Below are 15,570 nucleotides of genomic sequence, written 5' to 3' on the forward strand. Positions count from 1 at the left end.
TGTTCTGTTTCACTGTGGAACTGTTTAATACATGAACATCATTCTGACATAAATATGGATTATAGGATATTATTATTTTATATGGAGCTGACAGACTGTTGCTGCTGCTACTGATGATGATGAACTTGACGTATCTGTTAGACTAAATCTTATTTTTATAGAAAAAAAAGAATTAAATGTGACTAGAATGCAGCAGTAATAGTAACACACTGAAACAAACGAGGTAACTTGATATCTTTAAATGAAATTGTCTTGTTTGAACAGGTCAGAAATGAAACTGCAGTCTAATGGCAGGTCTGTTTTCTAACATAATTTAACAGAACAACATGTTTATTTTAATTAAACTGCCTGATTGATCACCAGGATCTTACAGTTGGAATTATTCTCCACCTCAGTTCTTGGCTTTCTTTAAACCCTCTGAAAATGATGGAGGATCATCTGGCATTAACATCACTTTAACAGCTGTTAAGATGATTTTAAGCCATAAGCATCATAGAAATCTTCAAACTGAAATGAATCCACTGACACCAAACATGTCATGCTGCCTTACAGGGAAAGCAGCTAAATATCGCTCCACATCTGAACAGTTTTCACCTCAATGTGAAATGATGACTTGTAATAATAACTTTCAGTCAGTTAATGAGGGATGAGATGAGGATGAGGAACCTGCTGCTGCTCAGACTGAGAAACTAGACTCATGTCTGTCTGACTGCCTTCAGTCTTTCCAGCTGCTGACATTATTATTAGCTTGAACTGTTGTTAAACTGTGCTAGCTGTGAACTGTGCTCACCTTTCTCCTGACAGAACTGTGTGAGGAGTCGTCTTCCTCTCTTTGCTTTCTGTCCCTTTCTGCCTTCTGCTTTAGTTTAAGGCTCCCTGGTTTGGTTTTCTTGGGTGAAGACATGTTGATGAGCAGCAGCCACTCTGCTGTTCAGCTGTTTGGACTGAACCATTCTGTACTGTGAGGGGTGAGAGGAGCCTCAGACAGCCTCCACTCTTTATTCATACACAGTAAAGTCTCATCTGATTTACATTACTTAAGTCCTGTTCACATGGGACTAGTATAACCTGAGGATCTCCAGTGATTTGTAATAATTGCAGAGGTCGTCTGTGATCTTAATCCTGTGTGAATCTGCCACGTCGGTAACTTGTAAAATAAAAATTCCACCGCAAATTTCCTGCCATATTTCACCAACCACAGAGGTCATGTGATAATATTAGTCCTGTGCGAATCGGCATCTCTGTGATTTAGGGTCGTTTTTTGTTTTTCTTAAAGGGATATTCCGGTGTAAGTTTGATCCGTGCTCTAACACACCTTGACACCGAGTACGACCCCTGGAGAGATAAAGTTTGTGGACCGATAGCTTACGTAGTTTTAGAATCCTCAGAAACGACCACACAACAACAATACACTGCTGTAAATGGATCCAAGTATAAATCGCCATCAAAAAGCCACAAATAATGCTCAGAACAGCACCAAACAGGGTCCCAGCACATATTTCAAGGCAGCAAACATTTGATATCGTAACAGGTGTTTCGGATTAACGCGGGGCTGTTAACTGGCGACCGTCAGCCGAACACGTCTGTGGTCACCGCAGCTTCAACAGATGTTGACAGCAGGAAGAGAAGCCGCAGCTGTCCTCAGATCTGCCTCTGTGCTCAGGTTTTCTCTGGTCAAAACACACCTGATACGTGTTCGGGCTGCTGTTTGATTAAACGTGTCTGAGCCTCAGTCGCTGTATCACAGTTGCTGGTTGTTACGGAGGACGTTGTAAACAGGAACATGGAGAGTTGCTCTTCCTGTGAATGTTTCTATCTCTAATAAACCTTTATTAAAAACACGTACTCGTGACTTCTCCCTGTAAACAAGGGAACTATAAACCTTGTAAATAAAATAAGTAAAAAAAAAAAAAAAAAAAAAAAAAGAATTACGGGACTTGAACTCACATTCACTGAGGGAAAAAAAAGATAAGAGCGGCAGCCAAACCACTTTACCAATCAAATCGCTCAGGTGATTGTCAGTATGACCTATTTCTCTCTTCACAGCGGACACACAGACACCTCTGGGTCGCAGAAGAAGGTCAGATCAACTCGTGACCGCAGTGTCTGTTCACCGTGTCTGTACGGGGATGATTTATAACACAAATAAGCATAACCTTTATGAAATGCACTTACTCGTCTTTACTGTCTATTTGAGTAAATATTCCTCACACAGAAGAACAATGGAACCCTTTTAAACGAAACAAACAAATAAATAAATAAAACATGGGACTCGAACTTAGACTCAGTGAGGGAAAAAAGTATGACAACCAACCCACTACACCAGACTAACTACAGCTTTACTTACAGCATAACCTTTTAGCATAAGCACAGACACCTTTTGGACACAGAAGGTGGCAGGACAGCTTGTGACCACAGTGTCTATGCACCAAAAACATGATTAATGTATGTTCGTATCTGTAAGATTATGTTACAGGCCACTTTAACTGTGTAGGAATAACACTTGCTGCCCAAAAGATGCAACAACTGGAAAATACAAAACGTTATGAAAATCGTCCTCCTCTTTATCTGCTCAAAATATAGACTCAGCTATTTTCCATCATTCAAGGATTCTATTCTATTTGTAGAATCTTATTTGTGTTATAAATCATCACCGTACAGACACGGTGAACAGACGCTGCGGTCACAAGTTGATCTGACCTTCTTCTGCAACCCAGAGGTGTCTGTGTGTCCGCTGTGAAGAGAGAAATAGGTCATACCGACAATCACCTGAGCGATTTGATTGGCAGAGTGGTTTGGCTGCCGCGCTTGTGTTTTTGCTCCTCAGTGAATGTGAGTTCAAGTCCCGTAATCTTTTTTATTTTTTTTTTTATTTTTTTTTAACTTTTATTTTATTTACAAGGTTTATAGTTCCCCTGTGTGATGCAAGTCACGAGTACGTGTTTTTAATAAAGGTTTATTAGAGATAGAAACATTCACAGGAAGAGCAACTCTCCATGTTCCTGTTTACAACGTCCTCCGTAACAACCAGCAACTGTGATACAGCGACTGAGGGTCAGACACGTTTAATCAAACAGCAGCCCGAACACCTATCAGGTGTGTTTTGACCAGAGAAAACCTGAACAACGAGGCAGATCTGAGGACAGCTGCGGCTTCTCTTCCTGCTGTCAACATCTGTTGAAGCTGCGGTGACCACAGACGTGTTCGGCTGACGGTCGCCAGTTAACAGCCCCGCGTTAATCCGAAACACCGGATTTGTCAGAAAAGATAAAGAAACCTCTCCACCGGAGAAGAAGCCTCCATGTTGTGGGGAAGCCCTGCGAGTCGATGGCCGAGTGCAGCAGAGTCCTGCAGTAATGATCATCACTGAGCTGCGGGACTCGACTGCACTCGCTCAAATCTGAGGATGCTAAAACTACGTAAGCTAGCAGTCTACAAACTTTATCTCTGGGGGGAATTAAACTTACACTGGAATCTCCCTTTGAGGTTTTTGTGTTTTCCACCTTTTTTCTGCCTTTTTCCCGGTCGAGAAATATGGAGGCTGCGTCGGGAAACATGAGAGTTTTGACAGCATTTTGGGTGCAAATTCAGGAGGCTTATCGAAAAATCTTGAAAGATGATTAGATGGATTACATGCATGGGACATCTGGTCAGGAACATTTTTCTATCTTTCGACAGGTTCACCAGTTATTATATCAAAAATATCCATATCCAACCATTGTGCTGCTCCAACAGGGGCTCCGGTGCGATCGACCCGGGACATAATGTCAGTAAATCTGAGTTCAAACACAGACTTCACCTGTGTGAATGTGCTGCATGAAACACAGACTAAATCACTTGAAGTCCCCAGGTTATACTAGTCCCATGTGAATAAGGCTTTAGAATAAAAGATAAAGTAAAAACATCATTTGTGTTTCAGGCCTTCTGAGGGCTCCTCCCCCATCAGGCCTGGTCATCAGTCCCAGTTTGAGCCCTCAGCTGGTCTCAGAGTTCCTCCACTTCAGACTCCAGAGCTTCTACTGAACTCATCAGGTCTTTGTGACATTCTGAGTGTTCTGCTGACAGAGTTTCCTGATTTGGACTTTTCCAAAATCCCACCACTGTTGTACAGACCCACAGAGAAGCCAACAGGGCTGATAACACAACTGTTAACCACATTAAAATGATGTTTAAAACAATAAAGCGATCCAGCCTGGCCACAGACAGTGAGTTATGTTCAGGTGTGTCCAGGTGTTTTGTCTCTCCACACATCACACAACTCCTGAGCCTCCATGAGGTGAAGCAGACGAGTGTGAGAGGCAGCGTGAGGCTCTGCATGGTTCCTGTCTGACCTGCTGTCCTCAGTACTGTTACAGCCTCCACCCACAAATACATATTCCTCATTATTACATTTATCAATCACTTCATTTAAAACATGTAGAGACACCACTCTCTCCACTCCCACAGCCGGAGCAGCAATATTAATAAACACCATCTTTACGTCTTCACACACTGCTCTCACTTTTAACAGACGGCCTTTAATAACTTCTTCACTTTCTACAGACTGAACAGACTGACAGCTCGTTCCTTCAGCTTTCTTCTGGATCAATAAAAACACATTCAGATCAATACTGTCGAGTCTGATTGGAAATCAATCAGCTGATTGAAGTAAGTCTGACCTCTGACCTGTATCTGCAGTACTGACCTGTATCTACAGCACTGACCTTTGACCTTCAGCACCACTTGTTTCTCCATCAGTTTGCGTCCCTCCCTGTTGTAGACGGTGCAGATGTAGGTCTTACTGTCCCAGTCTCTGGGGTGTTTCAGGGTCAGACTGAGGTCTCCAGGTTCCAGCAGGTTTCCCTTCATCTCTGTTCGACCTCTGTAACGACTGTCCTGTTCTTCAGGCTGGTCAGAACCGTTCTGATACACATGGAGCTTCCTGTAGTATCTGTCTCTCCACACCACTTTAGCGTCTTCGGGCAGGTGAACTGTGGTTTTGCAGGGCAGCTGGACAGACTCCGCCCCTGAATCCACCTCCACCTGGTGGACTGAGAGACAACAAACCAGAAGAAGAGAGAAACAGAGAAGATTTTGAATTTCAACAATACTTTATTGAAAATTCAAGATATTATAAAACCAAAATCATAAAACAACACGGTCAATAAATGAAGATTGACAGAATCTAAATCATGTCAGTCACGTCCAAAGAACAGCTGGTCATCAACAACACAACAGAACACATGTTTATAACACCACACTGGAAAACTTTACACATCTTTCATCATTCTGTAATAATTCAAATCTAGTTTTAAATGAGCTTTCAACACTTTTACAAACATGAAAACAGCATCATCATCATCCACAGCCGTCTCTGTTCTGTTTCTTCTGCTCAGACACACGAACATCTTTGTCCTCCACACAATGAAATTAAGAAGCTGCCATTTGTCTTTATTTCTCTGAGAGGACCTGCAGCACAGAATGAACTTCTGCTTCCAAAAAAACTCCCCAAATAGTCTGAAAACATGTTCCAACATCACAAACAGAGGCAGCAGTCGACAACACTCCATGAAACAATGAGAAACAGTCTCAGGATGAGACAACATGGACAGACAGGACTCACATCAGAGTTAATGACAGAGACAAACACAACACCTGACAGGTGATGTCATAAAGTGGACGATACTAAACTGTTGGTGATGAGAACTCGACCTGTTTGTTTTAATCCTCTTCCACCTACTAGACGACCTTTAACTTTCTCCCAGTTTTGAAGAACAAATGAAGGATCTCCTAAAAACACTCCTCAGTATTTCAGCCTCCGTCTTCCAGATCAACCCTCCAGACACACTGAGCTTCTTCTCCACTCCACCAACACTGACAGCTTCACTTTGTGACCAACAAGCTTCAAAGTCAACAGGTTGGGGCTGTTTATTAGTGTTGCTCAGGTAACATTAGGGCCATATGGCCTAAAAACTGAAGCTCTGACTTTTTCACACCAAACTCAATTCATGATTTGAATGGATTTTTTTTCTTCTCAAGAACAAACTTCTAATTAACTTCAAAATGATTAAAACATTGCATTTATTTTATCCCACCATTGTTATAAAGACACTAATTCAGATTTCATACTTTGGTGTTTCTTTGCAGTTTTTCTCCTCCAGTCAGGTCGTGTTAAAATGCCAACACACACTGTTGGTTTTACATGTTATAAAACAGAAGCTGTGACAAGTGAGTGATCAGAGAAGCCAGCAGGGCTGATGGTGTTTGTCTAAGAAATAATCCTCTATTTTTACAGATTTTGCGTTCTTATTTTTTTGTAGGAACAATTTCATTTTCCCCACACTGTAATATTTCTTCCTGTTTGTCTTTGAGAAAGCCCAGGATTGGCTTTCCTTTTCCTCTGAGCCTTCCTGTGCCTCTGTTTGCTTCTCCTTCTCCAAACCTGCTGTCCCTTTCCTGGCCTGAAGCTCTCCTGAACTGTTCCTAAATTTTCTTTCTTAGATGAGGCACTTTTAAAAGGTCATCCTCATCTCCCATTTCAAAATCACTCCCTCTTTTCTTCCCCTGTCTTTGCCCTCCCACACTCACCTGGCTGTACTGTTCATCCTCATCTGCCTCTTCCACCTCCACCTGCATCCTCTGTTCCTCACCTGCCTCCTCCTGTCCCTCCACCTCCACCTGTTTTCTCTGTTGCTCCTCCACTACCTCCTTCTGCACCTACGCTTCCATCTGTCTTTCTTTCTGTCATCTGTCCCACGGCCTTCACGCTGCTGTGACCGACAGCCTGATCCACTGCCAGGCTGCAGTCCTCCACTGGCACTGACGAGGACACAGACATCTTAATGCTGTGCTTCCTCCTCACTTTACTCAGATCCATTTTCAGGGCGTTAGTACGCCGACCAGCAAAACGCTGGCCAACTGAACCAGGCCAAAAAACATATGCACACACATGCACACACTTACAAATTTACAACACACATACACCGTAAACCTAAAGAAAATGGTTAACCACATTTATAAATCGATGACCAACCAATCAATTGATTGCTCCCCTCACAGCATACTCACTCCAACTCTCAGAGAGAAAGATCCTGTATCTACAGTACTGACCTGTATCTACAGTACTGACCTCTGACCTGTATCTACAGTACTGACCTCTGACCTGTATCTACAGTACTGACCTGTATCTACAGTACTGACCTGTATCTACAGCACTGACCTCTGACCTGTATCTACAGCACTGACCTGTATCTACAGCACTGACCTGTATCTACAGTACTGACCTCTGACCTGTATCTACAGTACTGACCTGTATCTACAGTACTGACCTCTGACCTGTATCTACAGCACTGACCTGTATCTACAGCACTGACCTGTATCTACAGCACTGACCTCTGACCTGTATCTACAGTACTGACCTGTATCTACAGTACTGACCTCTGACCTGTATCTACAGTACTGACCTGTATCTACAGTACTGACCTGTATCTACAGTACTGACCTCTGACCTGTATCTACAGCACTGACCTGTATCTACAGCACTGACCTGTATCTACAGTACTGACCTCTGACCTGTATCTACAGTACTGACCTGTATCTACAGTACTGACCTGTATCTACAGTACTGACCTCTGACCTGTATCTACAGTACTGACCTGTATCTACAGTACTGACCTGTATCTACAGTACTGACCTCTGACCTGTATGTACAGCACTGACCTGTATCTACAGTACTGACCTGTATCTACAGCACTGACCTGTATCTACAGCACTGACCTGTATCTACAGTACTGACCTCTGACCTGTATCTACAGCACTGACCTGTATCTACAGCACTGACCTCTGACCTGTATCTACAGCACTGACCTGTATCTACAGTACTGACCTCTGACCTGTATCTACAGTACTGACCTGTATCTACAGTACTGACCTGTATCTACAGTACTGACCTCTGACCTGTATCTACAGTACTGACCTGTATCTACAGTACTGACCTGTATCTACAGTACTGACCTCTGACCTGTATCTACAGCACTGACCTGTATCTACAGCACTGACCTGTATCTACAGTACTGACCTCTGACCTGTATCTACAGCACTGACCTGTATCTACAGTACTGACCTCTGACCTGTATCTACAGTACTGACCTGTATCTACAGTACTGACCTGTATCTACAGTACTGACCTCTGACCTGTATCTACAGTACTGACCTGTATCTACAGTACTGACCTGTATCTACAGTACTGACCTCTGACCTGTATCTACAGCACTGACCTGTATCTACAGTACTGACCTGTATCTACAGCACTGACCTGTATCTACAGTACTGACCTCTGACCTGTATCTACAGTACTGACCTGTATCTACAGTACTGACCTCTGACCTGTATCTACAGTACTGACCTGTATCTACAGCACTGACCTGTATCTACAGTACTGACCTCTGACCTGTATCTACAGTACTGACCTGTATCTACAGTACTGACCTCTGACCTGTATCTACAGTACTGACCTGTATCTACAGCACTGACCTGTATCTACAGTACTGACCTCTGACCTGTATCTACAGTACTGACCTGTATCTACAGTACTGACCTCTGACCTGTATCTACAGCACTGACCTGTATCTACAGCACTGACCTGTATCTACAGCACTGACCTCTGACCTGTATCTACAGTACTGACCTGTATCTACAGTACTGACCTCTGACCTGTATCTACAGTACTGACCTGTATCTACAGTACTGACCTGTATCTACAGTACTGACCTCTGACCTGTATCTACAGCACTGACCTGTATCTACAGCACTGACCTGTATCTACAGTACTGACCTCTGACCTGTATCTACAGTACTGACCTGTATCTACAGTACTGACCTCTGACCTGTATCTACAGTACTGACCTGTATCTACAGTACTGACCTGTATCTACAGTACTGACCTCTGACCTGTATCTACAGCACTGACCTGTATCTACAGTACTGACCTGTATCTACAGCACTGACCTGTATCTACAGCACTGACCTGTATCTACAGTACTGACCTCTGACCTGTATCTACAGCACTGACCTGTATCTACAGCACTGACCTCTGACCTGTATCTACAGCACTGACCTGTATCTACAGTACTGACCTCTGACCTGTATCTACAGTACTGACCTGTATCTACAGTACTGACCTGTATCTACAGTACTGACCTCTGACCTGTATCTACAGTACTGACCTGTATCTACAGTACTGACCTGTATCTACAGTACTGACCTCTGACCTGTATCTACAGCACTGACCTGTATCTACAGCACTGACCTGTATCTACAGTACTGACCTCTGACCTGTATCTACAGCACTGACCTGTATCTACAGTACTGACCTCTGACCTGTATCTACAGTACTGACCTGTATCTACAGTACTGACCTGTATCTACAGTACTGACCTCTGACCTGTATCTACAGTACTGACCTGTATCTACAGTACTGACCTGTATCTACAGTACTGACCTCTGACCTGTATCTACAGCACTGACCTGTATCTACAGTACTGACCTGTATCTACAGCACTGACCTGTATCTACAGTACTGACCTCTGACCTGTATCTACAGTACTGACCTGTATCTACAGTACTGACTTGTATCTGCAGTACTGAACTGTATCTACAGTACTGACCTGTATCTACAGTACTGACTTGTATCTGCAGTACTGAACTGTATCTACAGTACTGACCTGTATCTACAGTACTGACCTTTGACCTGCAGCTCCACATGTTTCTCCATCAGGATGTGTTCCTTCCTGTTGTAGACGGTGCAGGTGTAGATGTCTGTGTCTCTGTATGTTGGGTTTATCAGGGTCAGACTGAGGTCTCCAGTCTTCAGCAGGTCTTTCTTCATCTCTGTTCGGTCTTTGTATACCTGGTCCTGTTGATCAGGTTGGTCAGAGCCGTTCTCATAGACATGGACCTTCCTGTTGATTATGTATCTGTCCCTCCATTCCACTTTAGCATCTTTAGGCAGGTGAACTGTGGTTTTGCAGGGCAGCTGAACAGACTCCGCCCCCTCCTCCACCTCCACCTGGTAGACTGAGAGACAACAAACCACAACATTAACATCAACTGTACAGACAGCAGCAGGAACTGAGATGTAGTGATGTGTTGGTCACATGATGACCCATGATGATGTTAGTAAGTTTTAAAAAAGCAGTTCATCTTTCAGCTGCTCAAAGAAAAACACTCGTTCTGGTCCTGAGTTGGGAGCACAGACATTTAGAAAAGAAAAAGGGACCTTTTCAATCTCTATCATGACCACTAAGGCCCGTCCTCTCACAATTTCCACAGAGGAAAGATGTCAAAATCCAACTTTGTAGAAAAACAAATGGCTACCCCTCCTTTAAAATTTGTTCCGTGGCTTAAGACTCATGAGACCTCAGTCCACAGAGCCCACTCAGTCTCACTGTCAGAGTGTGTTTCCTGCAGGAGAATCACGTCTAACTTCTTTTGTTCGAAGAGTTCTTTAGTTACTGCTCTTTTCTTTCTATCCCTCCCTCTGTTTGTATTTACAGAAGCCACCCTGAGCCCATCCATGGAAGAGGACAGAGAAAGGAGCAGCAGCAGATAGTAGACCAAGAAAAACTCCCTGTGATGCATGACGATAATGTTAGACCTTTTTTTATGATCTCTTCCTCAGAGCAGCTGCAGTCTTCTTCAGTGCTGTTACATGTTTTGTTAGCCGTTAGTGTTTCTTTTTATTCAGTGCTTCAAAACCAACCAGCTTCTGCAGAATTGCAGCAGATCTAAGAAATGTATTTGTACCCTGAAAGTAATCTTTTATTTTCACAGATTTCTCAAACATGTCATCCAGAAAGTCATTAATGTCCTCTAGAGAGTAAAGATCACTATTCAGCTCCTTCTCAGCCTCAGTGAGCTGCTCAGTATCAGTGTTTGCCTCCTCTTCCTCCTCCTCATCCTCACTCAATACTTAGCAGCTGGATAAGCCTTTCCTGCTTTGCTCACTGGGAGATGGCTCAGCTCCACTCCCACAACGTCACTGGCTTTCTGATCAGCTTCTTGAGTCTGTTGGCATCTGCTACTCTCAGTCTGCTGCCTCAGCACACCACAGCAAACAGAGCAGCACTGGCCACCACAGACTCATAAAACATCCTCAGCATAGTCCGGCTTTAGAATAAAGAAACAGAAGAATTGGAAAACTCTCTGCCGACCTCACCTAGTGCACTTTCAGAGAGAGGACGATAGGGTTAGCACAAACACACAAACAGATCAGATCAACTGATCTGAAAATATGAGTTGATGCTCCTGAACACCACACAGAATGAGTCCATGAGTCCATATCTATCTGAATTGATTCAAGTCCTGCATCTCTTTATAATATTTAAAATTCAATCATGACTTTGGCTTTGACCATCCTGCTGAATAATAAAACATCATCAGTGTCCACACCGTCCTCTACCCTCCTGCTCCTGCCCAGCAGGGGGCGCTCAGGCATCCTCCATGGACCAGGGGCTCCTGCAGCAGCCAGAACAGAGAGTCATGTTGAGCTCTCTGTTTCAGCAGCAGTGTCCACACAGTGAGGAGTCCTCAATAAAAACCAGGCAGGGTGTGAAACCTCACAGTCTTAAAATCCATTAAGAACACTGCATCCTGTTGTCCCAGACCACCAACAAGCTGCAGGACTAGCTGAGCCAGAAGTCTCCACACCAGGTCCTTCGGTCCATACAGTAGCCTCTGAATGAACTGGAGCCTGAAAGCAGCGCTCCTGCTGGCCAGGTGCACCATTCTCTGTCCTCCCCCAAAAAAACTCTCCCAGATACTTCATCCCACCCGTCTTCTAGCACAACCCTCCCGGTAAAACCAGCTCACTCAGAGAGTGACACAGCTTCACCTTTTTCCTAATTCACTTTAGCTGAAGACAGTCTGTTAAAAAGCCCCACATTCTCCTCTAAAACACATGTCCCTCTGTGTATTTAAAACCACCACCACAGCATCAGCTAATGCCGACAGCTTTACGGATGCAGGACATGCAGGGAAAAACACTCCTGTTAGCTCTTGGCTGAGTTTGTGCAGCAGGGGCTCGATGGCCAGAGAATATAACATCCCTGACAGCAAGCACCCCTGTCACACCCCCCTCTGGACTGCAAAAGGTGCAGCCAGACCACCATTTATTTTCAGTATGCTTGTAAAATCATGGTACCTGGATGCTGGATGTAAAAAATGGGCTGAACCTGAGCACACTGAGCGTTCGCCACAGGTACTTGTGTTCAACCCGGTCATAACCTTCTCCTGGTCTATGGAAATAAGACCCGTATCTATAGCCAGTGAGCTGGAGACTTCCAAAACATGCCAAATTAAAGTGACGTATTCACTTATCAGCCTGCTGGGCACACAGTAAGTCTGGTCCACATGTATGACCCCAGCCATCACCTCCCTGAGCCTCAACGCCAGTGCCTTGGACAAGATCTTGTATTCCCCACACAACTGAGAGACAAGCCTCCAGTTCTTTAGATCCTGTAAGTCATCTTTCTTTGGGAGCAGTGTAACAATGACTCTCCTGCAGCTTAAAGGTAAACATCCACCCTGAGAGCTGCCCATACCATTCTGACTTGGTACAGCAGTCCTGCTATGGTTACAGAGGAGGCAACATCTGAGACAGAGGTTGGATCTTATCATACTACCAAAAAACTGTGTTTTTAATGTAAATGACTAAAATGTACACAAATTAAATAGAAATTACCTTAATTTAATTGAGGTGACAAACATATTTCCTCAATATGTACCAAACAGAGCAGTAAAGTGCATCAAAAACCAAAATTGTTCTAAAAATTTGAAGTGAGAAATTATACTTGTGGCGTTATGTCAATAACATACTAACCAGCTAGCAGTGAAGACACCAACCCTCCCTCTGAGCTCCCAGCCCAGGCAGAGGCAGCTAAGAGGGCTGTGGCTAACGGGGCTAGCTAGCTAACAGCAGCTACTGTTAGCAGCAGTTAACAGTCACTCTGGTATCATATTCTGATAATATGAATCGGACAGGAGGCTAACTCTGACACATTACACCTTTAATTATGATTTCTCAGGTCTGCTTCTTTGCAAAACAACAGTTCACCTGACACGTACAATTCGTTTGGCAAATGCTCGGCTCTGTGCTGAGGGGTAAATGTCAAGTTTCTCAGTTTTTTCACAGATGAAGACGGAGCCGTGGGCAGCCGCTTCGCCATGCTTACACTGTTTTAACGGGGGAGAGGCTCAGTCTGTGGGGAGGGGGCGGCGACTTGTTGTGACACTCAGATATGCTTCCCTCTGTGCAGTTTTCTCTAGACATAAGGGAAATAAAGCTGTGTGGGGGCGTCCATCAGAGAAGTGTTCAGGAACCAGAGCCCCCTGTACGGTTACACCCAGCAGGTTGGCTGAAGCAACCTTTTACTTTTAAGGACTTCAACACTCCCCTGATCTCCTGTACAGCCTAGTAACATCTGTACCTCAGTCTCCAGGTCCTGAAGGCATCTGGTAATGTTCTTGGTGACATTGCGAGTATACTGGTTACAAAATTGCTGAATCAGGGTTTTCCCAATATCCCACCACTGTTGCACTGAGGAGAAAGAGGATTTCTTTTCTCTGTGTAGAATCCATAAAAATCTAAAAGCTTCTGTAAAAGCACAATCTGATAAAAGAGCAGTGTTAAAATGCCAATAAGCACTGGAGGTCTTCACATTCTGAATGTAAAAACAACACTGAGCCAGAAAGTGATCAGACACACCAACTGGGATGATGTGACAACTTTTAAAAATACTAAAATGCTGATTAAAACAGTAAAAGCGGTCCAGCCTGGCCAGAGACAGGGAGTTGTCTCTGCAGTGAGTCCAGGTGAACTGTTTGGTTCTGCTGTTGAAATCTCTCCACACATTCTTCAGTTCATGAGTCTCCATGAGACGCCTGAGCCGAGCAGAGGAAGCAGGATGAGGCTCCAGATGAAAAAAAGTGTCTCTCACAACAACTCTACATTCAACCACCTGCTCCACTTTCCTCACTTCTTCCAAGAAAATAACCATGGCCACGTTCATCCGAGAGGCTGATTTGATGCTCTCACATCTGACCACCTCTCCCACAGCTAAGGAAACCTCCTCCATAATGTGAGGACACCTACCTTGATGCCTTGTCACTGTGACAACCGGGAGAGATCATCACTGCCCACCACCATTGTGTGTGAGGTGCCAACCGGCCGGACAAAGCCTGACCAGCAAACTCATAAAATCACCCTAAAAAAAACCCAAAATACCATCAACACTCAACAACAAAGCTACACTGACCAACACATTAAAGAAAGAAAGACAGAAACGAGATGAGAACAGATGGAAAAAACTCAATACAAACATTATCACACCGCTCAGCATGTTCCACTGTCTCCACCATTCACTCAAGAGAGAGAGAGAGATCCTGTATCTACAGCACTGACCTGTATCTACAGCACTGACCTGTATCTACAGTACTGACCTGTATCTACAGCACTGACCTGTATCTACAGTACTGACCTGTATCTACAGTACTGATCTGTATCTACAGCACTGACCTGTATCTACAGTACTGACCTGTATCTACAGTACTGATCTGTATCTACAGTACTGACCTGTATCTACAGTACTGATCTGTATCTACAGCACTGACCTGTATCTACAGTACTGACCTGTATCTACAGCACTGACCTTTGACCTTCAGCTCCACTTGTTTCTTCATCAGCCTGCGTCCCTCCCTGTAGATGGTGCAGGTGTAGGTGTTACTGTCTCTTTCTCTGGGGAACTTCAGGGTCAGACTGAGGTCTCCAGGTTTCAGCAAGTTTCTCTTCATCTCTGTTCGACCTCTGTATTCACTGTACTGTTCTTCAGGCTGGTCAGAACTGTTCTGATACACATGGACCTTCCTGTCGTCTCCGTCCCTCCAGACCACTTTAGTGTCTACAGGCAGATGAACTATGGTTTTGCAGGGCAGCTGGACAGACTCCGCCCCTGAATCCACCTCCACCTGGTAAACTGAGAGACAACAAACCACAACATCAGCTGAACAGACACATGATGTTTTTTTTTCTGTTCAAGCCGCATGTGATTGGTCAACTACATGATGTGTGGTGGTGTCTGTGTGTCCGTATTGAACAGGAGGGGGAGGGGCTACAGAGGGAGAGAGACAGAGAGAAAATGCTGGAAAGATGAGAAAATGAGTGATGGCAGGAAAAGCAGTAAACTGAGTGTAGAGTATTGGAGGCTCTACAAATAAACTTCACAGCACATTAGAACTGCACATCCATCATCCATCCATCAGTTGGAAGAAAAAAGAGAAGCAAGTGAATCTGCTGCTAATGAAAGAACCAGTTTGTCTACTGCAACTGTTGCTGCTGCTGCAGGGTCTCTAGTACACCACCACAACCTCCTCTACCCACAACCCAGAGCTCTATGAGGCAGGTTGTGCAAAAGGCTGTGTACTTTAAAATGTATTGTTTGTAGCACGCTGTTCCATGTTGAGTACAATAAGCCATATAAATAAAAAACATTTGATATAATGCATGTTGTGTACATTAGTAATTCAATTTATAGATAA

General features: G+C 44.1%; 2 protein-coding genes across 6 annotated transcripts in view; both read right to left on the reverse strand.

Annotated features, from left to right (window-relative positions):
- Positions 1 to 15,570, reverse strand: part of LOC119026688 — a 70,729-nt gene that overhangs the window by 31,990 nt on the left and 23,169 nt on the right. For 4 of the 5 annotated variants that reach the window (XM_037111163.1, XM_037111165.1, XM_037111160.1 and 1 more), the window contains 2 exons: positions 14,685 to 15,008; positions 9,721 to 10,053 (listed from right to left, as the gene is read on the reverse strand). In XM_037111163.1, the coding sequence (XP_036967058.1) occupies positions 9,721 to 10,053; positions 14,685 to 15,008 (657 nt within the window). The remainder of the gene's footprint in view (positions 1 to 9,720; positions 10,054 to 14,684; positions 15,009 to 15,570) is intronic. The other variant, XM_037111164.1, reaches the window with a different exon arrangement.
- Positions 1 to 15,570, reverse strand: part of LOC119026689 — a 119,703-nt gene that overhangs the window by 3,166 nt on the left and 100,967 nt on the right. The window contains exon 9 of the mRNA XM_037111166.1: positions 4,704 to 5,030. Coding sequence (XP_036967061.1) covers positions 4,704 to 5,030 — 327 coding nt within the window. The remainder of the gene's footprint in view (positions 1 to 4,703; positions 5,031 to 15,570) is intronic.

This window comes from Acanthopagrus latus, chromosome 10 (genome assembly GCF_904848185.1).
Source record: "Acanthopagrus latus isolate v.2019 chromosome 10, fAcaLat1.1, whole genome shotgun sequence".
Classification (NCBI taxonomy): Eukaryota; Metazoa; Chordata; class Actinopteri; order Spariformes; family Sparidae; genus Acanthopagrus; species Acanthopagrus latus.